Genomic DNA, 26,985 nt, shown 5'->3' on the forward strand with positions numbered 1-26,985 from the left:
TAAAACAGGTCTGATAATACCTATACCCAGCATACTCCTTGAGGTTGAATGCTAAGAGGTAAAGATGTCATAATTAATGTGAAAGCTCTTTGGGGAAAACTGCAGCCAACAGCAGTGAACATTATAAAACCACGAAGGATTATTTCTATTTAATGAGTAAAGGCCTTGAAAGCATTCATAACAGATCCATCCTCAAAAGCTCCCCCAACCTTGACCAAGCACAGCCTAATGTTTACCGAGGCATCATCTGACGGAGGGACAGAGGCATAAGTGGTTTGTGTCTCCCTGGGTTTGAATCTCCCTCTGTCCAGGCTGACCCATCCGTGACCTTGGAAAAGGTACTTTTCTGGGTCTCAGCTTTCATACGTGAAATGTGACAGATGTAGGATCTATAAAGTACATGGCAAGCCTCTAAAAATATCTTTACTTTTATTGCTTTCATTCACCCTGAGACCGAAGGCTGAAGCTCTGATGTTAATGGAGAATTGGGTACAATCTAAATATCGTGGTATTTTTTGGAGGGTCCACGATACACAAGACAACTGTGGACCAAACCCTAGGTCTTCCATTTACCAGCTGTGGATCTAAGACAATCCATATAATCACCTTAGACTGTGCTTCCTTAACCACAGTAATACCTCGATGGGATCACGATGCGGACAGGATGGGAAACGCCTCCAGTGCGTCTCCTCTGGGGTCTGGCCTACGGTGGGTCTTTAAGATATGGGAGGAACCATCCCTGGCCCCAGACTGAGTCTCCCTTCCTTAACTTCCCACACTCTCCTTCTTGAGAGCCTCGCTTCTCTTCCTGTGTCTCTATGGAAGTTATCTTCTCTGCCACGAGTCCAGTGCCACTGTGTTTATCATCTCATCTTCGAGAGCTCAGAGGTATCTGGAGCACAGCTCGGAGGCAGGCATCATTCCACTGCAGCCACACAGCCCGGCCGAAGTTCCCCAGTGCCCCTCACAGTTCTGGGCCTCAACCTGCCTCTTGCGAGATCAAATGTAAGTGTAACCTCCCAGGCGAGCCTGTCATTCACTCCCTCCTCAGCCTCTTGCGACGTCCCAGCTGCCAGCTTTACCTGATCTGCAGTTGTTCACCCAGTCCCCAGCACTCGACCAGCTTGGTAAAATGCTCAACGTATGTAGTGAAGTCTCCCGGAGCAAGTCTTTTCTCCTTCCTTCGGAAAATACTTAGTATTGGCCACGTGCCAGGCATATAAAATACAATGAGCTATAACTGTAATAATAAAGCCATGTCATAAATTATAGTGCTGGCAGAGAGGGGGAAGTGATAAATTCTTTTACACCATCCTATACATACTCTGTAGCACTAATCACCCTTTAAAAATTTTAATTCCATTTGTTTTTAAAATTACAAAAATAATTCATACACTTCTACAGAGATATATAAAGATACAAATGATCATTTCCTTTCCCCTTCTCCAATCCCATCTCCTCGAAATAAGCAGACTTAATAATGTGGTATGTAGGGGCGCCTGGGTGGCGCAGTCGGTTAAGCGCCACTTCAGTCACGCCTGGCGTGACTTCAGCCAGGTCACGATCTCGCGGTCCGTGAGTTCGAGCCCCGCGTCGGGCTCTGGGCTGATGGCTCGGAGCCTGGAGCCTGTTTCCGATTCTGTGTCTCCCTCTCTCTCTGCCCCTCCCCCGTTCATGCTCTGTCTCTCTCTGTCCCCAAAATAAATAAAAAACGTTGAAAATAATGTGGTATGTTAATAATCTCAGCAAAGCTTCCTCTATGCTTAAAAAATACACAAACACACATACAATAGGGGGTCTTCTCCCTTTTTCTCATTTTTAAAAAACCAAATGGCATATTAAAATCAAGACTACATGGCTTACTTTTTTCCTACTGAATAAGGATCAAGAAACCGAATACAACGAAATCTAATTAATCATTTTAACTGTGATTATATTCCTTAACAAACACCACTATGCTTTGGAGAACTATCCGCCTGAGGGACTTCCAGTGTTTGCTACTGGAAAACCAATGGTGCCATAAATATCCTTATCCACAAGTTCTTACATGCTGTCACTTTAAAAGATGCAGTCACAAAAGCAGAACTGATGGGGAATGGGGTGCACACTTCAAAGTTTAAATAACACTACGTTTCCCAAGAGGCCGGTGGTAACAATGCACAGACCCAACAGCCGCACAAATGTAAGAGGGATTTCTCTAGAACTTCACTAGCGCACAGATGTTGCTGCACTTTTTTAATTCATACCACAGGGATGTGAAAAAGTGGGTGACAGTAAGCCCGAGTATCTTCTTGTATTTTATTGTCCATTCACATTTCCTTTTCTGCCTGTTGTTTTCCACAGCTTGCCTTCTCCCTAGCAGTCTGTGAGAAGAGTTTTTGCCTAAGGGACGGCAAGCTTTTGTAATATGTGTTGCTGGAATTCCCTCCCGTTTGTCTCCTCATTTGGTTTACGGTGTCCTTTGCCGCACAGAACTTTTTACATTTCGTGTCATCAAACATACCAATCTTCACCCAGAAATCCTTTGAGTTTCCTATCTTATATTCCCAAACCTCCTAACAGTTTGTATTAAAAAAACAACAACACATTGAAAGCTTGAATTCAATCCAATGTATCTGTTCATGTAGGGTGAAGAAAAGTCCTAGAGTTAAAGTTCCTAAGCCTTCTAATATTTGGTTTAGTTTTATTCTCTTTTGAATACTTAAATACTTAATCCATCATCGATGGTTTTTATTTTCTTTCCTCTGTATGAAAATATATTGCTTATTTAACACAGCCTCTCATAGGCACCCACGCTGTATCTGATAAATAAATGAACACACGGACAAAACTTGGATGTAGCCACTGAGTTCCCAAGCGAGGACAACTGCCTAACACCCTGAAGAATGAACAGCTGATTACTGGTAGACCCGGGGAAACAGGCACAGCATCCCATCAAGGCACCTTAAAGTACCCGGGGGTAAAGAAGCTGGTGTCTGCTTGAGTGGGCAGAGATACAGAGACCACCAAGGGGCCCCCAGTCTCTCCAGAGCTCACCGTCTAGGCAGGTTAAAGTTTCAAAAGCACTGCCCTCCACTCCTGTTCAGTGTCAGAGTGGGGCCCGGCTCTTTTTGTCACGCTGATCCATACAACCAGTTACCATTCAACCTGTGACCCTGAAAACAACCTGTTTTGTTTTTAAGTTTATTTATTTTTGAGAGAGAGAAGGACCGTGCATGTGAGCAGGGGAGGAGTGGAGAGGGGGGTAGAGAGAGAGAGAGAGAGAGAGAGAGAGAGAGAGAGAGAACCCCAAGCAGGTTCTGTGCTGTTAGCGCAGAGCCCAATGCAGGCCTCGAACCCACGAACCATGAGATCATGACCTGAGTCGAAATCAAGAGTCAGATGCTTAACGGACTGAGCCTCCCAGGTGCCCCATGAAAACAACCTGTTTTAATTTTACAGACACTATATTGGTGGGGGGGTGAGGGAGTTTGGGCTCAGAGTCCAAACTCTGTATTGCCTTAGATACAACCTCCACTATTTAGACACATTTAAATTGATTGTGAACAAGTTATTTCACTTCCCTGGGCCTCAGTTTCCTCATCTGTTCCCACCACCACTCACTAAGGTTAAGGTCCAAGGCAACATGGTTAAAGGCAGAATGGTTTGCATACATTTTTTTTTTAATTGCCTTTCTCCATGCCACTTGGGATGACTCATTCCTCTGATTTTTCAAGGTCATTTTGAATTTGGATTTGTTCTTTCAAAATTCTAGCCAAGCCTCTACAAGAATCTGCTCCGGCCCCAAGGGTGTTATCTGGAAACTTAGCATGCAGACTCCCATTTCCGCAGCAACTGACAAATCCATTAACTAACAGAGCCCCAAGACAAGATGCCTGCAGAGTTCCACAAGGCTATTACTCGGCATTTAAACGGCATTTGAGCATCAGAAGCAGCAATGCCCTCTCTTCTGGCTCCATCACGTTGGCCTCCTAACTGCCAGATAAAATCCACATCACGCTTGGATTTGCTGTCGGCTCTTCTGGGTAATGTTCATGCTTTGAGATCTGCCCCCTAAGAAAAGCTAGGAAGGAGACAAGTATTCCTCTTCTATTCCAGCCTTCTAGTCAACTGCCCACCCTCCGAGGGAGCCAAGCTTTCTTATAAACAGGTGTAATGTATAAATATGGCCCCACATGTTTCTATTAATTCACAAACTTTCATTAAGTACCTACAGTGGGATACAAAGGTTATGTAGGTCATTCGGTTTACAGCCTTAGTCCTTCTGAGCTTCAGCTTCTTGGTTTAAAAATTATGTGTAACATGACTAGAGATAAACCAAAGCCTCACTGGGATCTTGTCCTGGTAGATGAAGTAGGCTAGGATAGGACCTGGCTGGGCAGCTGCTCTTTAAACTGGTACTCTCCAGACGATTTGTGACCATCTATACTTTTCATGAAAAATTTTATTATTTTATTTTAACCTACATTTATTTATTTATTTATTTATTTATTTATTTATTTATTTATTTATTTATGAAAGACAGGGTGTGGGGTCGGGGGGGGGGGCGGGCAGAGAGAGAGGGGGACACAGACTCCGAAGCAGGCTCCAGGCTCTGAGCTGTCAGCACAGAGCCCGATGAGGGGCTAGAACCCATGAACCGTGAGATCATGACCTGAGCCGAAGTCGGATGCTTAACTAAGTGAGCCACCCAGGTGCCCCATGGTAAAACATTTTAAAACCTAAATTTCTAATATTTATTTACTTAACCATTTCCTTATGTGTTAATACAGTATATGTTAGATGCATATTCTACATACAATGTTACTACTTATAACCATCAACGGTTCTGGTCTCAATTCCACGGCTTGCAAAAACCCCTAAAATTGACTGAAAAATTCTGCCTTCAAAAAAAAAATTTTTTTTAATTCAGAGAAGGTCTGTTCTCATATTATAAAGGGATTGATGACCCCAGAATGTTAAGGATCACAGAGGAGAGTCAGCTGAATCTAAAACCTTCTTGCCCTCAACAGGTGCAGAGTCCAATGAGTCTGAGGGAGAACAACAGCACGTGTACAGAAGAGATCAAACGTGCAAGCTGACCTGTTTGGTTTTGGGTGGAGAATGGCATTCTTTTTTGGACCCCGTGACCCCCCCATAGGGTATACATGGTGTCTTTTAGGTTGCAAAAGAAGCTTCGTGTCCTTTCATCACCACTATTTCATCAATAGACAAGGTAGGTATCATCTCGGTTTCACAGAGAAGAAAACTGAGGTCTTCAGAAATGGATGGACTTGCTAAGAACTACTCTGCTACTTATAGCCAGAACAGAGATCACACCCCAGCGTTCAGGTCTGGGAGCCAATGCTCTTCCAGAAGGGATCCCCCCACTCCTCACTGTGCAGGCAGCACAGAACACCCCCAAACGCTACAGCAATACACGTCTCTCCACTCCAGGGCTCCTGGAAAAGGCATCACCCAGAGCGTGGACAAGGAAGATGACAAGGGCCACGCAGCACACAAATGTGCCAGGTGCCACTTAAGTGTGCTATCTGTGGTTCAGAATATATGTGCGCGCGCACACACACACACACACACACACACACGTTTAAAAAAGAAATACGGCTGATTAGTATTTTCTTCTTTTATCTCAATTTTCCTTTGCAAATATGTTAATATATATTATACTTTTCCAATGAGAAAAACAAACAGAAAATGCCATTAACAACAACAACAACCAGCCCCAGGTTTTCCAGAATGCACTGGAAACCCCCTGCGATTCCCCATAAAGAAAAAGTGTGACGTTTGATCAATTATCAGGGACATGGAAGATCGGAGAATATCCTGTTGTCTGCATGCAGGTGACAAACTGGCTGTGCAAAGTCATCCTCCATCAACCCCCAATCACTCCGTCTTACGGCACTGATTATTTATGAAAAACACTTCAGAATCGATAGCAACTTGCTTGATTTCCATACCTAAGCAGGCGTCAGAAAAATCGATAAGTAGTTATCTTCCTGGCTAAAGACTCGGCTGGAGAGTCCCTCCCGTCCTACACAGAGACACTTTAAAATTCCTGTGCATGTCCAAACCACAAATGGAATTCAACACATGCATGACTGCTTTGTAGGGTTTATCACGGAGCATGGCTGCCTGAAGCCGGGGCCTCCTGTGAAGAGCTGAGGTGGGTTTGCCTCACAGGATACTCCACGTGGCCAGGGAAGCCTGTGTGAGAGAGGCAGAATGGAAGCGACCCTAGCAGGAATACCACACACAGAAATAAAACCAGAGACCCTGGCATTCCTCCAGACTCTTGCTATAGTTTAATTGCAACATCATTATACAGGAAAACATAACCCTCGTTTGATGAGGCATAAACCATCCAAGAACGTGGTCAAAATGCAACTTGGAATAAGAGGCAGCAAGATCTGGAGTGACCACAGAATCTTGGCCGTAATCGCCAAGGAGGGTCTGCTCAAGGCAGAAAGGTGGTCCGTAAAGAAAACTCGGCAGTCACTAAGCTGAATCTTTACGCGAACGGTAAAAAGGATTAGCTGACAAGGACCGAAAATCACAGTAGGACACATCCGTGCCTTTAATTTAGGAGACTCCTCAACTTAGTCGATTTGGAAGAACGAGAGAGAGAGAGAGAGAGAGCAAAAACCATGTGAACAGCACTGGGCACCCCCCCCCTTCCCAGTCAATGACGAGTATGTGTCCGTGGGCAGGAGGGTCAGTGTTCGCAGGGGGAGCCTCTCCCTGAGCTGCGGGTGACGGGCCCAAAGGCTGTGTGTGGAGGGTGAGTGTGTGCGTTTTCAATACCACACTCCTAAAGGAATGCCAATCTTTGTAAAAACACCGAGGTAGAATTTTAAGTGTACTTTATTGGCCATATAAGGATTTTCAAGGGTTATTCTGACTCCATGGGTTACTTCCCTTACATGCAGACTTTAAGACCGAACTTCAGAGTGAGACTACGAGGTGAAAACACTGAGTTTACAATAAACTGGAAGTCCAAGAGTACAGACGATCACTGCTTATCCTAGCATTTAATCACCTACTTGCCTCTCCTGTGCTTCGTAAATAGTTTTGACTGAATAAACAGAGCGCCTATTTTCTGTGCTTAGGTATCTGTGATCCACGAACCCGAGCTGAAGACATACCTCTCTCTAAGTCACTTTCACACACTGCTGCGTATTGTTGAGTCCAACTATGCCAAAACACCTCTCTGCGAGTCAAGTGTTCTGTCAATCCCTGAATGTTGTATGTTCAATCAATGCTTAATAAATGAATTACTCATACATTATTTTTTATAAAGATCTATCTGCATCGGCAGTTGATAATTTGATGGAATAACTTGTACCAGACTAATGCTCCTGCCTATAACAATTATGAATGATGGACAAAATACAAAAACAACCACTAGAAACCATTGGAAAGCACGCAAAAGCAGGAAGAAAAAGAAGGGGTATTACCCTTTAAGGAAGAGAACCATGCCAGAGAAGACCATATTTAACTGGCTTTTCTCCTAAAGGCAGGCTTTAGTCCATGTTGGGCAAGGAGAACTGAACTCAAGTACAAAGTGGCATTTTACTCAGCTGAGGTGTCAGAGGTCAGAGTTTGAGATTGCTTCAGCAGCTGGCAATTGAGGGGGAAAATCCAAGAAAAGAAGAAGTCCCAGAAAGGGAAGCCCTCAAATTCAACCCCCGGTTGCCCAGAACTGCAAATGCTTCGAAAAGCCTAGCAGAAAACAGTATCTAAAGAGTTAAGCAGATTCCAGCAACTTCCCATTGCTACGGAAAGAGTTTGGAATTCAAATCCCACAAAGTCAGCCAGGGCTTAGTAAACACTCTGGGCTGAAAGCCTGGATGGACGGTGCCATGAGAGTATGGGCCATGTTGCAGGACTAAGGGCTATATCCTGGGACTATAAGCAAAACTAAGATAAACTTACCGTAAGATCAAGGTGATGGTCATCACCAGAAATCTAATCAGGTACTAGAATAAAATACCACACATTTCATAGAAGATAAAAGAACCCAGAGTCTCTACATCATACAATTCAAATGTCTAGCATGCAAACAGAAATTATTAGACACACAAGGAAACAGAAAAAAGTAGCAAAACACCAAGAGAGAGAGAGAGAAAAAAAAAAAACAAACAGTCAAAAGAAATGGAACCACAGACAAGTTAGATGCTGGATTTAGGACACAAGTTCAAAATAAATATTACAAGTAAGGTCAAGAATCTATAGGAAAAGATGGATAAATGGGTGAAGAGATAACAGAACTCTAGGAAAGACAGAAATTCTACAAAAAAAAAAAAAGGCCACACAGAAATCCAAGAACTAGAAAAATATGGTATCTGAAATAAGAATTAGCTGGATGAGACTAACAGCAGACTGACACTGCAGAAGAAATGAGCCATAAACTTGAAGCCAGGAAAGTAGAAATTATCTAAACCGAAGCACAAGGAATATAAAGATTGAAAATAAAATCTCAGTGACCTGTGGGAGAACATTAAGCGGTCTAACACAAAAGTAACCTGAGTCTAAGAAAGAAAGAGACAGAATATAAGAATAAATAATTTGAAACAATACTGGCTAAAATTTTTCCAGCATTGATTAAATTTTTGGAGCTGACTGTAATTGTAACTACCACGGATTAATATATTCTAGTATCATATTAAATATTTTTAATATGTTCTTTCCAACGTGTGCAACAAAGTAGCCATTATGGTCCCATTTTAGAAAGGAAGAAACCGAAGCTTGTGGGGGGGGAGGGAATGGGGGTAGAGCTAAGCAGCTTGGATACATCCGTGCGGTGGTGGATGGAAGAGGACAGATTTTGTTTGGACTCCCCCTACTATTTCAGAGCCTCAAGCTGAGGAGGATGAAGTCATCATCGTGGTCACCATTGTCAGGGACCTGCATGACCTGTGTGATGCTTCAGAACCCGGCCGATGAGGTTGAAATACTATTTTTCCATTTCCAGAAATGAAGAAAAAACTGCTCGAAGCATTCTCTGACAAACCAGTCAGGGGCTGACTCAGCATCTGACCCCACATCCATGTGACCCATTCGAGAATAAGTCACTAAGGGGGTGCGGGAAGCAGTTTCGTCTATGGCAGAGAACACGCTGGTTTGCGAGCCTCCCTAGTCGTTCCTAAGTGATGCCAATTACAGAGGCCCTAGCGCCGGCAGTGAGGGGTGGAGAAAGACAAGACTGTGGTGAGTCAGTGCCAGGTCCAGGTTGCATTTAAAGTGAAAGAAGCTGCTCCTCTTTTTGAGGGACCCATCTAGTACCTTCGTGCTCTAGGACGACCGCCTGTTTTACTGGCCTGTCCCCCTGCACAGGTGAGGCACTCCTGGGAGTCCTCACTGCCCCAGCCCACGGCGGCAGTCACTTACCAAAGACCTACGGTTCAAATCTCGTAGCTACTTACTAGCTGTGTAAATGATTTAAACCAGGTTTAAATGTAAACTTACTAGCTGTGTAAGTAATTCAAACTAGGTGATTTCATCCCAAAGTGGGGATAATAATGTCTTGCAAATAGGACAGGTGAGACAATTAAGAAACATCATAAATCTATATAATAAGGCATCTGGCAACAAACGTCAGCTATAATTTCTTAATTCTACAAAATTCGACTATTAAGGTAAGAATATGTTTTTATATTTACCTTTAACAGTATTTTTGTTATTCAGCTTGAGGCTTTAAAAAAATCTGAAGCACTCGTTGGGAATGAACACTCCCAGTTTTTTGTTGTTTTTTTTTAATTTTTAACATTTTATTCGTTTTTTGAGAGACAGAGACAGACAGAGTGTGAGTGGGGGCGGGGTAGAGAGAGAGGGAGACACAGACTCTGAAGTGGGCTCCAGGCTCTGAGCTGTCAGCGCAGAGCCCGACGCGGGGCTTGAACTCATGAACTGTGAGATCATGACCTGAGCTGAAGTCAGACGCTTAACCGACTGAACCGCCCAGGGGCCCCGAGCACTCCCAGTTTTATTTAAAATGACTTAATTTCTCATGAAGAACGCTCCCATAATATGAGCGTATATATCATAAAAAACTACCTCATTTTTTTTTTTCAACGTTTATTTATTTTTTGGGGGACAGAGAGAGACAGAGCATGAACGGGGGAGGGGCAGAGAGAGAGGGAGACACAGAATCGGAAACAGGCTCCAGCTCCAGGCTCCGAGCCATCAGCCCAGAGCCCGACGCGGAGCTCGAACTCACGGACCGCGAGATCGTGACCTGGCTGAAGTCGGACGCTTAACCGACTGCGCCACCCAGGCGCCCCAAAAACTACCTCATTTTAAGAGCACTCCTTCCAGGACAGCAAAATGAAGGAAGTGTGTGCACCTGCCCTCCATGCCCCACGCCCCCTGCCTCTGATTTCAAGTAACAGAATATTTCAGGCAACAGCTTGAATATGAAAGTTGGACCTTCTTAAAGAGCCTGGAATTCTGAGATTATTCTGGAAAGAAACTTCAATTTTCTAAATGCAGTTTAAAAATTTCCCCAGTTTTATCCCTACATACTTTGAGGAGTACTACTTTCCTGGATAAGTGTGCCTCCTTTAGGAAAAAGCTTCCTTCCTTGACCCTTTTGAAGGAACTAATTATTTCAATTTGTTTTCACCTTTTAAGGAGTAATAACGGACCCACACAAATACAAAATGCCTTGCAGGCCGGAAGTAATTTGTTTAGACTTGCCTTAAATCACTACCAAAAGGTATTTACAGTTTCAGTCTAAAGGCTTCTACTTCTGGGGGCTTAAAATTACTTCTTTACTAGTAAGTTTACTGTATACCTTTTGACATTTTATGATTCCGTACGTTTCTATTAAAATTCTAATCCATTTCATCTCTTACCTATTCCAGTTAGGAAACTTCTTCACACTGAAGAAACACTCCAGGATTAAAAATACCATTATATGACACAATGGTAAGACACCAAACTTAATTATCAATTCTAGATTCACTCTGCATTGTACCTTTGACAAAATGTTAGCTAAAAAAAGCTAAAATGAACTTGCTATCCACTTCCTATCCATTGATGAATTTAGCACTTTACCTTTAAAATCTTAGATTTCATCATACGCTTTGAGCTATTTCTTAAAATAGATAAATTAACAAAATGAAAATCTGGGGCGAACATCACACATTAATTTTGCGTTAGAAAACACAAATGTTCCTATAAAACTACTCACTACATAATTCTACACTGAAAAGGGAGAAAACTGCCTTTTTCCCCTCAAGTATGGAACTGTTTATGACAACGTAGCCATACACTGGAAATAAGGCTTCCATATCATATGCTTGTAATTGAATTCCATACCACTGTCATTTTTTTATTTGCTAAAATTAAAGAATTTAAGAGTCCCAACTTTCAGACTAACAATGCTATATATTTCTAGGGGGCACAATGTGTTACTAATAAGCTAAAACGTATTCCAAATATATCTTGGCATGAATTTTAAGGAAGCCACTATTTAATAATAAAATCCACATTTGGATTTGTGAAAAAAAATTTATCATAGAAGAAGAACTAGGAGAAGGAATATTCTGGGGTCTTTACTTCCAAGGAAAAGTATACTCATGTGTAATAATACGTCTGATTCAAAAAGATGAACAAATTCAACCCAACAAAGTCACTGACGGAACGACAAGCCAGGCACACCCATGCTTACTAGGAATCACAGCCTCCTTCCATTTTTACGAAAGTACAGTATATTTCAGTTTGCTTTTTTAACAGCACTGATGAGCAGTGAGCTCGTCTTTCTCAAGAGACACACACTGACTTCCACTGAGCCTAGGATTTGCACGCCTAAACCCACGTTTGCAAGGGCAGAAGTCTCATGAAGGCCAGTCCAACGTCTACTGCCCTGACCCAGGGGCTTGTACCAAGATTGAGGCGACGTGTCAGCAGGCAAGTGAAGGCCTGCCCGGGGCTGGCAGAGTCACTCCAGTGGCCTCACAAGAGGGTGGCTGGCTTCCTCCAAGGCAAACGTGGAGCCGGTGGGGAGACCCAGACGGAAGCTAGCTCTTTTATGAACTGGCCTAGGAAATCACATGGTATCACTTCCATCACATTCTATTCATTAGAAAAGAGCTGTAAGTCTGGCACACATACCAGGGAAGCGAATTAGGCTCTATCTTTGGAAGGAAAAACTGTCAAGAATTGCAACATTTTTTTTTAAGTTTATTCATTTAATATTTCTGAGAGAGTAAGAGAGAGAGTGTGTGTGTGCGCAGCAAGTGGGGGATGGGCAGAGAGAGAGGGAGACACAGAATCCGAAGCAGGCTCCAGGCTCCGAGCTGTTAGCACAGAGCCTGACGCGGGGCTCAAACCCACGAACTGCGAGATCATGACCCGAGCCGAAGTCGGACGCTTGACGGACTGAGCCACCCAGGTGCCCCTGCAACATATTTTAAAACCTCTACTGTTCAAGAAACTACTAGCTATTTTAAACATACATTAGGAGACAGGAGAGGTGGGGGGCGGGGGGGACACACACACCAAGGCAAACTTTCTAAATGACAATATTCTTCACAGATTAATAATGTCAACACTTCAAAACTTAGGAACAATACAGGAAAGTTAAATAGCTTAGAAAATTCTCCCCTGATCCAAGCAGTTCACAGAATTCAGTTTTTTTTTGTTTTTTTTTTTTTCCTGAAATGGCCTCATATGCAGCAGGGACAGTAAGAGAAAGAGACAAATCCCCAAAGCCATTTTCAAACTAAAGGCTTTTGGGGAGATAACTTGTTTTTCCAATAAAATTTCTGTTTTTATTATACTGTGTTCCAATTAATACTGATAAAGGTTCTGCGTAAACATAATAACTACATTGTAAATGCAAGACCACCTCCAAGATATTCAGCATCTTCCACACAGTCTGGTGGGGGAGGTGGGGGTGGGGGTGAGGGTGGCTGGTCATCTCAAACCAGAAATACAGAAATGCTTTGTAAAACTTTAAAGAACATCAGATGGGTCTCATGTCACTTAAGCACTGTGAGAAAACAAGAAAATGATGAAAACACATTGGGAACCAGATACCAGGGTTCAGCCTCTGTGGCTTCTTTGGATGAGGCCAAAAGCCCTCGGATGGGAATAGCCCGGATTCCACTGGGCATGTATCATGGAAAGATCTGCAACACCGCTGTTTTACTCATCTAGCTATTTTTTAAGAATTAAATGTCACAGCGCTGCCCACACAAGCTGACCAGAAACCCGAGTGTACTATGCTCATTGGTGATGGTGGCAACCCTATCAGGTCCCAGCAGTCTGTGAGGTCTGAGTTTTTATCCCCACACATCCGAGCCACGGGCATGATAACTGCTACCGGGGCCCCTCTCCAGGAACTACCGAAGTCACCCCAGGATTTACACTGCTGGGAGGTTCTATTTCATCGAGTCATTTGTGAACAGTCATGATTAAACACTTAACAGTCGTTCATGGCAAGCTTCTCAGGGACGTATCTAGCCAACATGTAGCAATTCATTCCCCATGTGCTGAACCTCTAACCACAGGTCAGGTAGAAGACGGTACAGGGTGGCCGTACACAACAAAGCTGGAATCAGCTAGACCCTTGTTCCATTACTGTTAGGTGTGGCCCCTTGCAGAAGATAGTCTGGCTCTTGAAGCTTCAGCCTCACCACCTATAAAATGGGATCTAATGGGGATAATGGTAGGCCTACCTCAGAGGCTTGTTCAGCTTAGCTTCGTACGCATCAACCCCCTTGAATGTCACCTCCTCCGAGAGGTGTTCCCCTTAGCAACCTGTCAGACTATATCAGGTCCCTCTTTGTAAGCTTTCCAGTTTCTAAATTATAAGTACTTTCTGGTATCTCTCCCACTGAACTGTACAATTCATGAAGGCAGAGATTCTGTCCAATTTGTCTAATATACTCACCCCCCAGAATGGTATCATGGAACAGGTGTTCAATAAATGTTTGTTGAACAAACGGTATTTGGTGACAAACACATAAAATATGAAGATAAAAGACATAGCACCAACCCTCCTCAGGCAGTTCATGGGCTAGTGCAGAAGCTCTGCGTTTTAGCTGCACATCGTCTGGGAAGTGATTTTATTATGATCCCAATACCTGGGCCTTCCTCTAGAACAGCTCTTGGTGTGTAGACCCAAGGGACCCCTGTGTTTGTGTTTTAAGTGCTCTTTGGGTGATTCTAATGAAAAGTCAGGGTTGATGGGAATATAAGCTGGTGCAGCCACTCTGGAAAACAGTATGGAGGTTCCGCAAAAAACTAAAAATAGAACTACCCTACGACCCAGCAATTGCACTACTAGGCATTTATCCACGGGATACGGGTGTGCTGTTTCGAAGGGACACATGCACCCCCATGTTTATAGCAGCACTATCAACAATAGCCAAAGTATGGAAAGAGCCCAAATATCCATCGATGGATGAATGGGTAAAGAACATGTGGTATATAAATGTGTGTGTGTGTGCGTGTGTGTGTGTGTATACACACACATACATATGTACACACATATACATACATACAATGGAGTATTACTCGGCAATCAGAAAGAATGAAATCTTGTCATTTGTAACTACGTGGATGGAACTGGAGGGTATTATGCTCAGTGAAATTAGTCAGAGAAAGACAAAAATCATATGACTTCACTCATATGAGGACTTTAAGAGACAAAACAGATGAACATGAGGGAAGGGAAACAAAAATAATATAAACACAGGGAGGGGGACAAAAGAGAAGAGACTCATAAATATGGAGAATAAGCTGAGGGTTACTGGAGGGGTTGTGGGTGGGGGGATGGGCTAAATGGGGAAGGGGCACTAAGGAATCTACTCCCGAAATCATTGTTGCACTAGATGCTAACTAACTCAGATGTAAATTAAAAAAAATAAAAAATAAAACAAGTTAAAAAAAAAAAAGTCAGGGTTGACACTCGCTAGTCCAATGCCAGAAAGACCGATCAACAGTTACAATACGATGGGGTGTATGTTCTCCTCCCGCTGCAAACCGATCTCCTGTGATGATGGAAATGTCCCGGGTCTGCCCTGTCCAATACCATAGCTGTCAGTCACACTGTGGCTATGGAGCACTCACAATGTGGCTACTGAGCCCGGAGGACCTGAATTTTAAATCTTATTTGATTTTAATGAACTTAAATTTAAAAGGCCATTATGTGACTAGAAGCTACTCTATTAGATGGTAGAGACATAAGGCAAAGTACGCAGGGGAATCCCTCACCCAGCGAGGGGTAGGAGCGGTCACACTCAGAACGCTGAGGTCCCCATTCAAAAGGCGAGAACAATCTCCTGGAGGAAGTGGCAGTCAGACTGCACATATTCCTTGAACTCTCTACCTTACACATATGCACGGACAGCCTCTCCCTCCCGCCATACCCAGGTCAGCTGTGACCAAGGAAGCCCTTTCAAGAACAAGATGAAGCACATCCCTACCAAGAAAAAGAGCCCTTGTGTGAGCTGCTGAAGGATGTGATTGTGGTCACCGTGGCACACAGAGGGAACGCGTCTTGAGCAAGGACACTGGGGAGAAAAGGAGTTACGTGGAGCCCCCAGCCGAGCAAATATGGTAGCAATGCTCCGTTGCAAATCGGAGGTCTCCGGTGGCTCACAAGCTGGGAGCCTCAAGCATAAACCATAACATTACGGAGAACTGACACTTGGTTCCTGAGGCGGATACTGGCTCATTAAGCTCTTTAGGAAATCGGGCGGGCCCAGTGTTATTTGTAGAAGACTGAATTAACCCAGAGAAGGAACCCATGCCACCGATCTGCTTGTCGTTTTCCCCACGTGCGATGCACCTACCACGTGCAGGAAGTTTTTTGGTGGCTTTAAAGATTACCTCATTTTATCCATACAAGGCTCTGCAAATTAGATGATTGTTTTCTCATTTTATGGTGAAGCAATTTAAGATCCATGGAAGTTAAGTCATTTACTTAACAAGTAGTGACAGTTAGTGATCTACGCTACCTGAGTTTCTTTCTCACAAAAACTGTATTTTATGAAATAGATATCCTAAGTCCCCATTTGTTTTTGGTTTTTCCACCACAAATCCGGATGATCACAATCAATGCTTCAATAAACCTACCTGTGTATCCATTTTCCATACACTTTCACTGATGCATAACATACCTGCATCCATGCAAAAAGTATGTAAGCCTTAAGTGTAGCATGTGAAGAATTATCAAAAAATAAACTGAGCTACGTAATCATCCCCAAATCAAGAAAGAGAACACTACCACCACCTCAGAAGCTCCCCATGGCCACCTCCTCGTTATTCCCCCCGTCCACCTCCCCCCAGAGGGCGAATATCTACAAAGGGGCTGCCACATTTTGGGGGTAAATCAGAATGAAGCTAAGGCAGAAGTTATATAATTTAGGCCAAGATTTAAAACATTTGAAACATTTAAACAGTTAAAACATCACTATATAACTAGACAATTCTCTATTCATCTGTCTTAATTAGAAGTTTGTGTCTTGTTGGAAATAAGGAAATTAGAGAGGTGTCAGGGAATCAGGATACAGAATGTGTTAACAATCAGGCCCAAGGGCTTTGAAGAAGACAAGAGACAATTAGATTTCCAGCTCGTTGAGACTACCGATTCCCAGCTCTGATGAGAGGAGGCCCATAAAGCATCTGACAGTCGAGTTTTTCCTTTTTCAATGTTCCTTTCTACTCCGTAATTTTATGACAATTAGGAGTATGACTATAAATAAAATATAAAATTTATATAAAATATGAATGTATGGCATTTACTGAACTTCCCCGAGGTAAAGATATTAGCTAATTAACTCCCTTCGACGACCCTGCAAAAATACCACAATCTCTGCTTTAAAGAGAAGATGGAGGTTCAAAACCGTGAAGTAACCAGCCTAAGGTCACACTGCTAGTGAGAGGCAGAGTGAGGGTGCAAACCTGCACCTGTCTGACTTCAAGGCCAAGAATAGAGTCTCTGGTTGGCAGATCTGGTCAGGTCTCAGTTCAGCCTCGCCCCCTTCCCCGGCACTCACACCGATTTCCGAATGTCGTAGAGGTATGCTGCAGAAAGAACAATCTTCACGTGTTTAACAGAGACCCCTGAATTACGAACTGATCAGCTACACAAACAGATGCTGCCTATCTCACATGTCACCTGTGGCTAAATTACCTGTACACCTGCTAAGGTTTTAAATGTCCAGTGGGTCTATAAACCCACTGCAACTAATGTTCTTTCACTCTTTTATTTTGGAAACAGTAACCGGTTTAAATGGAGAAGAAACAGAGAAAAAAGGGAAAAATGGAACCTCTTCGACCTTATTTTTTCTTTTGTATGGTCTTCTATAAACGTAACATCTTACAGATAACAGAGAAAACTGCAAACGTTATATATAATTCACGCCGTCTGCTTTGGAAAGTACTTACCTTGACCGGAATTATATATTGCTTTGACAGACTTCTTCACTTTCTGTAAGGCTGTTCTATCTTGGTCTAGAGCCTAAAAGAGAAAAACGAGGGGAGAAGATGTTGGAAAATTTGGCAAATTAAAACTCACTCGTAATGACATTCATCCTGTGGGGTGCCACAGCGGTAGCAAGTGGACATATTTACGAACAGGGAACCATTTCAGAGACCGGCAGTACCCATGATCTGAGGAGTTCTGTTTGGGGGATAAAAAGAGTCGTTCCACAAAGCTCAGTGTTGGGGGAAGCTGACAGCATGGGAGTCAGTCGGTTTTCACACTAAGCTCTGCACGGGAAAGAAACTACAAGCCACTTAAGATAGGGGAAGACTGGTTTTCACTGGAAGAAGGTGCAACCTGGGAAGGGACAAAGGCATAAGACGTGAATGACACATATCCAAGAGAACCAAACACATTTTTATCACCTGACGGGAATTTCAGCCAGGAAGAAAACATTTCAAAGGGCGTAATGAGAGTGACCTGAGGATTCCTTTTAAACTTTTTTTTTTTAATGTTTATTTTTGAGACAGAGAGCGAGAGAGCGAGAGAGAGAGCGAGAGAGAGAGCACGCATGAGTGGTGGAAGGGCAGAGAGAGAAGGAAACACAGAATGTGAAGCAGGCTCCAGGCTCTGAGCTGTCAGCACAGAGCCTGATGTGGGCCTCAAACTCACGAACTGTGAGATCATGACCTGAGCCGAAGACGCATGCTTAACCGACTGAGCCACACAGGTGCCCCTGAGGATTCCTTTTAAAATGAAAAAACTTATGACGCAAGGCCAGTTGTATTTTAAAATTCTGCTTACTAAAAAAGCACAGCATGGAAAATGCTACCATGATGCTGGTAATGCTTTTAAATGATTTCTTAGATGGTGTATAAACACATCTACATCATCATCTACCTGTGCTACAAGTTGCAGGGGTGGGGTGGTTCTAGGGGACTGACTGTTGATTTTTAATCCAGGGACTGGACACTCAATTGTGCTCTGTTCGGGAAGACTGTGCACTTAGGACGTGCATACTCTTTTCATAATGTGTATTTCAATTCAAAATCAAATTTAAAAAGGGTTGTATTCAATATAGAAATGTATATGGCATGCTGACCTAACTTCTTAAAACAACTTTAAACCTTCCTCTCTGCTTCCCTGAGGGTCAACGATCCAGAGACTGGGAGCCCCTGGATGGTGTGTCAAAATCTGGAGGGCACGAGCAGTGACAGCAATAATAATGAACTTAGGCACATAAAATTTAAGACCATGAAATGTATACTCACATCCATTACATCATCTAAACCTCAAAACCTCAGAGGAGAAAACCGAGGCCCACAGAGGGTAAACACTCCTACCCCTGAAAGTCGCACAAAGAGATGAAAAGGGTAAATGCAGTGGCAGCAGGTAATAATGCCCTTGGCCTGCAAGACGGTCTTTCCTGTCACTCTAAACCTGTGGCTCAAGTGGTGCTGCCCCTTCCGTTCAGCTCCAGTCCTCTGGACCCCGGTGGCTGGCAGGGTGGGTACCTGACCGGCGCTGGGCCCAGGCCCTCACAGGATTTCTGGGCTTGGGAAACAGGGACCTCAGTGTGCAGATCCCTTCTGAGGAGGGGCGCCTGGTGATCGCCGGTGGTTCTGTTCCTTGATCTGTGAGGAATCTGGACAGACAGATGGACCGATGACACACACAGAGCACCAGACACAGGAGCTGGAGAGGGTCCCGGTGGCATCAGAGTCCTGGCTTCCAGCTGCACCCAAGGCATAGGTCACTGCTAACCTTCCTGTAGACTGAGTATATTTTTGCCCCAAGCTGGTTGAAGTGGGGGTTCTACCACTTGCAACACAAGTCCTGGGTAACACAAGAACCCAAGTTTACTGAGCACTTGCTACACCAGGTATGAGCTTGGTATTGTGGACGTACCAAGTAGGTAAGATACATATGCTTCCAATATCTTCTCCCCTTGCACTGCATCTTTACAAAACCCCCAGAAAGCAGCATCCACGTTTTTAAGATAAGGAAATAGGCCTTCAATAAGTATTTGCAGAAAGGGAGGGAGAGGGAAAGACTAATTAAGTTGTCCAAAGTCACACAGCCAGAAGGGGCTGGAGTCACATCTCACGCTAACGTCTACTGTATCTCAAACCTAATGAGACGCTGAGGTAAAACCCCGAGTTTTCAGACCCCAAGTCTGACCGCTACCCTCCACCACGCCCATTGCTTATGTTCCACCTCCACACATTTGTCACAGCCATTTACCACCTGCACTTCTATTTAATATTTTTCTTTAAGCCCATTCACATCTTTTACATTGTCCAGAAGTGTAGTAAGTGGAAAATCAGGATCACCCACCATTAACAGAAGATACCCTTTTTAAAGATCACTGTGACTCTCTCTATAAAATGCTCAGTTGGTTAAGTGTCCAACTTTTGGTTTGGGGTCAGGTCATGATCTCATGGTTTGTGAGTCTGAGCCCCACGCAGGGCTCTGTTCTGGTAGCATGGAGCCTTCTTGGGATTCTCTCCTTCTCCCTCTCTCTCTGCCCTTCCCCATCTCTCTCTCTCTAAATAAACTTAAAAAAAAAAAAAGATAAAATGCTCATCTATTCTGTACCTGCAACCATCTCCTGTAACACCATGATACTGCACTCCACACTTAAGGAAACAGTGTCTTACTAGACAGTTTCACAAGAGACAAAGTTTGAGTTATTTCACAGAGTTGAGGTTTGTACTGTAGAGAAAAGAGGAAAGAGAACTCACATTTTAATAAGTGCTTAGAGTGGCACAGAGGGTGCTGAGGCTGCCACGGACCGCCTCATGTCATTCTCACCAAAACCCCATGAAAGCAGTACTGTTATCAAATTCGTCTTATAGATGAGGAACACAGAGGCTCAGAAAGTCTGACTCGCCCTGGGCGGCGGAGCGGGAGTCTGAGCTCAGGTCCTCACAACAGAACCTGACCTCCCAACAGCACCCAGCTCCGCGTTCCCGTGATGTCTGGGATGAACTGCATCTAAAAATAGAGCCTCCTTGGGGCGCCTGGGTGGCGCAGTCGGTTAAGCGTCCGACTTCAGCCAGGTCACGATCTCCCGGTCCGGGAGTTCGAGCCCCGCGTCGGGCTCTGGGCTGATGGCTCGGAGCCTGGAGCCTGTTTCCGATTCTGTGTCTCCCTCTCTCTCTGCCCCTCCCCTGTTCATGCTCTGTCTCTCTCTGTCCCAAAAATAAATAAACGTTGAAAAAAAAAATTTAAAAATAGAGCCTCCTTAAAAACTGAGAATAAACTGAGGGTTGTTGGGGGGTGGGAGGGAGGGAAAGTGGGTGAGGGGCATCGAGGAGGGCACCTGTTGGGATGAGCACTGGGTGTTGTATGGAAACCAATTTGATAATAAATTTCATATTAAAAATTGTTTTAAACAAAAATAAAATAAAATAAAATAAAATGAAATTAAATTAAATTTAAAAATAAAATAAAAATAGAGCCTCATGTTAAGGGGGGTGGGAGTGGAACTACCTGCCAGTTTTCAGAGACAAATGAGTTAAGAAATTACAAGCTATTCAGGATGTTAAGAGTCTTCCAGGGAAAGAAACTAATGCAAATAAGTACAAATAACCATGCATTTAAGACACAAAATCTAATGGGTTTATCTTCTGATGAACTGCTTTTGTGGGAAAAACATTTAAAAAATAATCCCAATAATAGCTGCCATTTATTTTTTGTCTATATTCTTACTATCTTTTTTTTTTTTTTTTCCAGATGAAAAACCCTGGGGTTTTAGAGAAATAAACAGTTTGCCTGCCAAGTGGCACATTAAGTAAGAGAACCAGCCTAGGCTTTTTCAAGCACACCACCCATCCACGGCAGCACAAATGTGTGTCCATGCTCCCCCTGGATCTAACCATTTCCTAATTGGTTTTGAGAAAGGAACAAAAATCCTGCTTCTGGAAGAAAAGAACGTATCTGTTCAGCTTTGGGGAGTGATGACTGCAAAAAGATGGGTCTACTCAAAGAGGAATTAATGAGTGGGCTTTAATGTGCTTCCACAGTTAGAGAGTTAATGAGCCCAAGTGAGCACACGGATGTGGAAGATTCCAGTCTAACATTTTATAAGACCAACTATCTGCTTCCTTTTTATTTCCCCCTCCTCGGGAAAAGTCTCAGAATTTATGTTCAAGTTTTACCAACTCGTCTATTATAAACTAACAGGGTTTAAAGTTCACGCACGTACTTTTAAAGGTTATTAATAACATCCGCATTTGACAGCTACAGTCAGAGTTGAATCTGGGTTAACACTTCTCTTTTTACACCCTAGCATTTGGCCACTGGCAGAAAGAAGCCAAGTAAAATGCGTTTTTACAGGCCCTGTGTTTAAGAGCAGAGGACACTGTCACTGCGTCAGACGGGGCTCCCCTCCAGAACAGCACACGTCTAAACGTGCTACAAAGTGCCATCCCCTCAACTGCCAGACAAGCAACATGTGCAGTGACATCCTTTCAAATGTCACATGCGTACAATTAAATACAGGCTAAGAGAAGAGTGGCAGATAAGTGGACTATAGAATTATTGTATTTCCCAATGCTAAAATATGTACCTGCATTTCTAAGTACGCATCCGAGGTTGAACAACTCAAAAGGGTACGTGTGTGGGGGAGAGAAAGAGGGAGGATGGATTAACAAATAAAGGAATCCAGGAGAACATTCTGATCTCTAACAATAGAAAAGTCCCTTTCCTACCCAAAATCTTGCAATTTCTCACATTCGCTACATTACTAAAGAGCAGCGTCTATAACGTAGGGAAGCACTTCCAACCCGGGTCTGGAGACTCTTTACGGCTACTTCATGTACGGTCCTAACAGGTCCGGTCCTCTGAACTCACAGAGAAGACACAGGCTGTTGCAAATCTGAAGGACACTGTCAGAGAAGCCACGCCGACAGAGGCCTTACGTGGGAGCCAGAAGAATTCAGAAACATTACACAAACCGGACATGAGAATGCAAAATTCTTGAGGAGTCTGAGGCCACTCAGGGTAGGACATGGAGCCTTTCGTACCCCTCCAGGACAGGCAGCATCCCTCTGTCACAGCAGTGCAACAACGGACGTCCTCAGAGACGCACAGGGACCCAGCCACACGTGCTCCCAGCTCAGGGTATTTGCTCTAGCTGACCCCTTTGCCTGGAATGCTCCTCCCTAAGCAATTCCCTTGACTGGCTTCCTTTTTACACAGGCTTCAGATGAAACGCCCCTTCCTCCGAGGGCCCTTCTATGGTCAATCTAAAGCAGCACACCCCCTCAGCCTGCTTCGTTACTCTCTTTTACACTCAGGCTGGCTTTTCCATAGTACTACCACATCCTGAAATGATCCCGTTTGTGACTTGTTTTTACTGTATTTATCTCCCTGCAGAAAAGCTCTATGAAGGCAGGACCTGTGTGACCTGCTCATAGCTAAATGCCCATTCCCCGTGCCTAGCAGGTGACAGATGCTCAAAAATGTGTATGAAAGGAAGTTAACAGATCACTGAATAAGCGAATTCCTCAGTATTCACGGTTCCACAAAACAGGAAAGTACGTACCACAGGGCTTGCCTTGAAGATGGCTGAACAAAATAAAGTTCTGGACTCAGAAAATGTGGCCGTCTGTAATTCTTCCCCTAATGGTTTTGAATAGCCCAGGTTTAGATGGATGGGTGTGTGACGTGTATAGACAGTCGCAAGGTGTAAGAGCTAAGACCAAAAGGAGGGTACCAAAAGGAACGGTTTGGGAGAGACAGAACTTCTACATTCCAAGTTCATTTTGTGCCTTAAAATAGTTATTCTGTCCGCTTTCTTAAAAATCACCTCATTGACATATGATATACTTATGTTAAATGAGCAACAGTGATACTATTGTTATTATTCATTAAGATTTTCTATTTCGGAATTACTTTCTAAGTCTATGGCACTTTCTTCAATATACTCAAACAGGAAACACTGTTCTCATTTTGGATAAATGTGATTTTCTGAAATTAAGCAGAAGTCTTTGGAGCTAAATCTCATGCATGTACTTATGACAGAAAAGAAACAGTGGTCATCATGGGAATGCAAGCTGGTGCAGCCACTCTGGAAAACAGTATGGAGGTTCCTCAAAAAACTAAAAACAGAACTACCCTATGACCCAGCAATTGCACAACTAGGCATTTATCCATGGGATACGGGTGTGCTGTTTCGAAGGGACACATGCACCCCCATGTTTATAGCAGCACTATCAACAATAGCCCAAATATAGAAAGAGCCCAAATGTCCACTGATGGATGAATGGATAAAGAAGATGTGGTGTATATGTACAATGGAGTATTACTCGGCAATCAAAAAGAATGAAATCTTGCCATTTGCAACTACGTGGATGGAACTGGAGGGTATTATGCTCAGTGCAATTAGTCAGAGAAAGACAAAAATCATACGACTTCACTCATATGAGGCCTTTAAGAGGCAAAACAGATGAACATGAAGGAAGGGAAACAAAAATAATACAAAAACAGGGAGGGGGAAAAAACAGAAGAGACTCATAAATGTGGAGAACAAACTGAGGGTTACTGGAGGGGTTGGGGGAGGGGAGGTGGGCTAAATGGGGAAGAGGCATTAAGGAATCTACTCCTGAAATCATTGTTGCACTAGATGCTAACTAATTTGGATGTAAATTTAAAAAAATAAAAAATAAAATTATTAAAAAAAAGAAAAAGAAACAGTGGTCCATCAATAAAATGACCAGCACAGAGCTTGTTCGGGATATGCCGACGTGGATGGCCCACACCTACCTTCCGTGGACGTGAGCGCTGAGTGTACGAGTGCACACCTGGAAGTGGCTGGTGCAAAGCCTCACGCAGAGCAGGCTATCGCTACCCTAACCTCTGAAGGTGTTTCTGCAGAGAAACTCCTGAAACGTTTGGAGCAGTGAGAGCCAAACATCTCTGGAACAAGTAGTCCTACCAGTAACGTGATTTCTTCAATGAAAAGAATTTTTGTTCCCTTGGGAAAAAAGGGGGGAGGGGACTGTTTCCATTTTATCACTTGCTAGTCACATTCGCAGACGTAATTGCAAAAACGCATCTTAATAGATGCATTTGTCCCCTAATCACTACAAAGCAAATGCTCTCATGTGTAATTCCCGTAATAGGGAAAGGAAGGGAAGACTCTGTTGGTCTAATTTTGGTTCATACCTGACTGCTTAGGCCTTCAGCTTCCTGAGCAATCAAGCGACCTTGCAGGAAGGAGGCAGGACTCGGGAGCAAAGTGCTCAGGCTACCCGAGAGGCTGGATGCCTACTTAACGTAGGCATAAGGCCTCAGAGAACAAAACAGAGAATGCAGCCTTGCAGCCTATCAATACATTCATTTATCCACCGTAAGGCCCCATACACTAGAGTGCATACGTGTGCAATTATAATGTGACTCAGGAATAAGCCCGAGAGTAATCTGATGACATAATGAAGAGCACTGTGAACAAAGGTGCCAGAGGAGAATGACAATGGAAACTACCCATCAGCTCCAAAAAGAAGAGGGATCCGGCAAACCATGTGAATGAGTATGTGCTCTGAGGATCATCCAACTGGGGTTTTTGTATCATTTACTTACTCATCTAGTAACTGTGCTAGGCACATACTGAACACTGCTCTGAGCCAGGCACCAGTCAGGTGTGCCAACCAAACATTGCATCTACCTGAGCTTCCCCGGCTGCCTGCTCCTCCTTCCCTTCTCCCTGCCACAGCAAGATGGCAATGACAGATCCCTTGGCGGGAGAGCACACGGAGCCTGGCACTGCTTTAAATGAGACTGATGAAGGGAGATGTGCAAAGACCACTGATGCTTGCTACCCTGGGGCTTTACCCACACTTCCTATCATTCTACTCTTTACCTTGTATTTCAGCTGTTTAGGCGCCCATGTCTCCTCCCTACTCTAACTAAGAGGTCTGGAAGGACAATACTTATATGTTGTACAAAAAAGATGCTCAGTGAGAGGCACCTGGGTGGTTCAGTCAGTTAAGTGTCCAACTCCAGCTCAGGGCATGATCTCACAGTTCATGAGTTTGAGCCCGTGTTGGGCTCTGTGCTGACAGCTCGGAGCCTGGAGCCTGCTTCAGATTCTGTGTCTCCTCCTCTCTCTCTCTGCCCCTCCCCTGCTCGTGCTCTATCTCTGTCTCTCAAAAATAAATAAACGTTAAAAAAAATTAAAAAAGAAAGATGCTCAGTTAGAATTTGCTGAATTGAAGGAACACACACACACACACACACACACACACACACACACACACGAGGAAGGAAGAGTCAATGAAGTCCCTGTTCCTGCAATGACATCCAGGTCCCCTACACTGCCTGCAACGCCCGATGTGACCCAGCCCTACTGCCCCGGGACTTCTGTTCCCACACTCTCCACTACTCAGGTCTACACCCATACCTGCAATCTTTCTGAACCCACCAGCTTTGGCAGCTGCTGAAATCCCGTTCTCAAAGCTCCTCTCCAGAACTACAGGGGCTTGGCCTGCTGCTCCTTCTCTCTTTCTTTTCAGCGTTTTTGCTTTCCAGCTCAAATGCTGGAAGTGAAGTCCCTGTCAGCTTGGGGAGTCGAGAATGACCTTGTGTGCCAGCTACACAACACCAGCAGTTAGGATGAGGTTCAATCAGAAAGCAGCGCCGAGCAGCTGCCAACAGGGGAAGGGGGCACGGCGGCAGCAGCATATACGAAAGGAAGAGGTAAAGACGGTGAAGATGTTATCGTTAGTTTCAAGATTAATATGAGCTGGATGAGGCGGCTACACAGGGGAAATGATCAACTTAAAATAAAGTTCGGTTTGCATCACTGAGCCAAAAAATGGAAAGTTGACGTATCATCCACAAACAGAAGTGTTTATCTGTGCTATTTTAGACTATAAAAGGTGGCCTTAAGATTCCGATCCTCCCATATTCATAGAGATTTCAATCAGAAACTTAATGTCCTCTACTGTACCTCTGGCTGAAGGGTGGAATGGGGTAGGAATTCACCCACAGATGCTCAAAATCTGTAGATGCTATAAATGACTCAGGTTTGGCCCCACTTGGAAGTTCCTTCACAGTTCAGATCTGTAGCAAACATTCAATCTATCACCTTTGGCAATACTTCCTGCCCGAATCTGAGGATCTATTTATTCCATGCACGAAAACACTTCCAATCTATCAACTTTCCAATGCAAAGAAAAGGTACTGCATAAAATTGTAACTCACAAAAGTCCACTTGCCTGGGTATGCATAAATTACCCATTAGGTGTGTAAACATCTTTAGGGCAGGGACTATGCCAGGCCCAGTGTAGGGGTTCGATAACATCAAGTGAATCTGCCTCTATATTAAAAGGATCTAGAATGAAAGGTGTATTAGAACAAGACTGACACAAAATGCTACTATTTATTTCTCATGAGCTATTTATTTTAAAAACCCAAGTGTTAATTCCTTACTGGAAGAAAAGTATCATCTTAACTAATGTAAATATAGCAGTACTTATCTTTTGCTTGGGTGAGGCATGTATAAATACTCATTTCCGATCTCCCCAGGGCTCACCCTGTCT

At 43.7% G+C, this 26,985-nt stretch overlaps 1 protein-coding gene across 5 annotated transcripts in view; it reads right to left on the reverse strand.

The window, feature by feature from the left end:
- ASAP1 (ArfGAP with SH3 domain, ankyrin repeat and PH domain 1) overlaps positions 1-26,985 on the reverse strand; it is a 347,294-nt gene that overhangs the window by 130,918 nt on the left and 189,391 nt on the right. For all 5 annotated transcript variants that reach the window (XM_047842304.1, XM_047842303.1, XM_047842305.1 and 2 more), the window contains one exon: positions 17,401-17,473. In XM_047842304.1, the coding sequence (XP_047698260.1) occupies positions 17,401-17,473 (73 nt within the window). The remainder of the gene's footprint in view (positions 1-17,400; positions 17,474-26,985) is intronic.

Source organism: Prionailurus viverrinus, chromosome F2 (genome assembly GCF_022837055.1).
Source record: "Prionailurus viverrinus isolate Anna chromosome F2, UM_Priviv_1.0, whole genome shotgun sequence".
Lineage (NCBI taxonomy): Eukaryota > Metazoa > Chordata > Mammalia > Carnivora > Felidae > Prionailurus > Prionailurus viverrinus.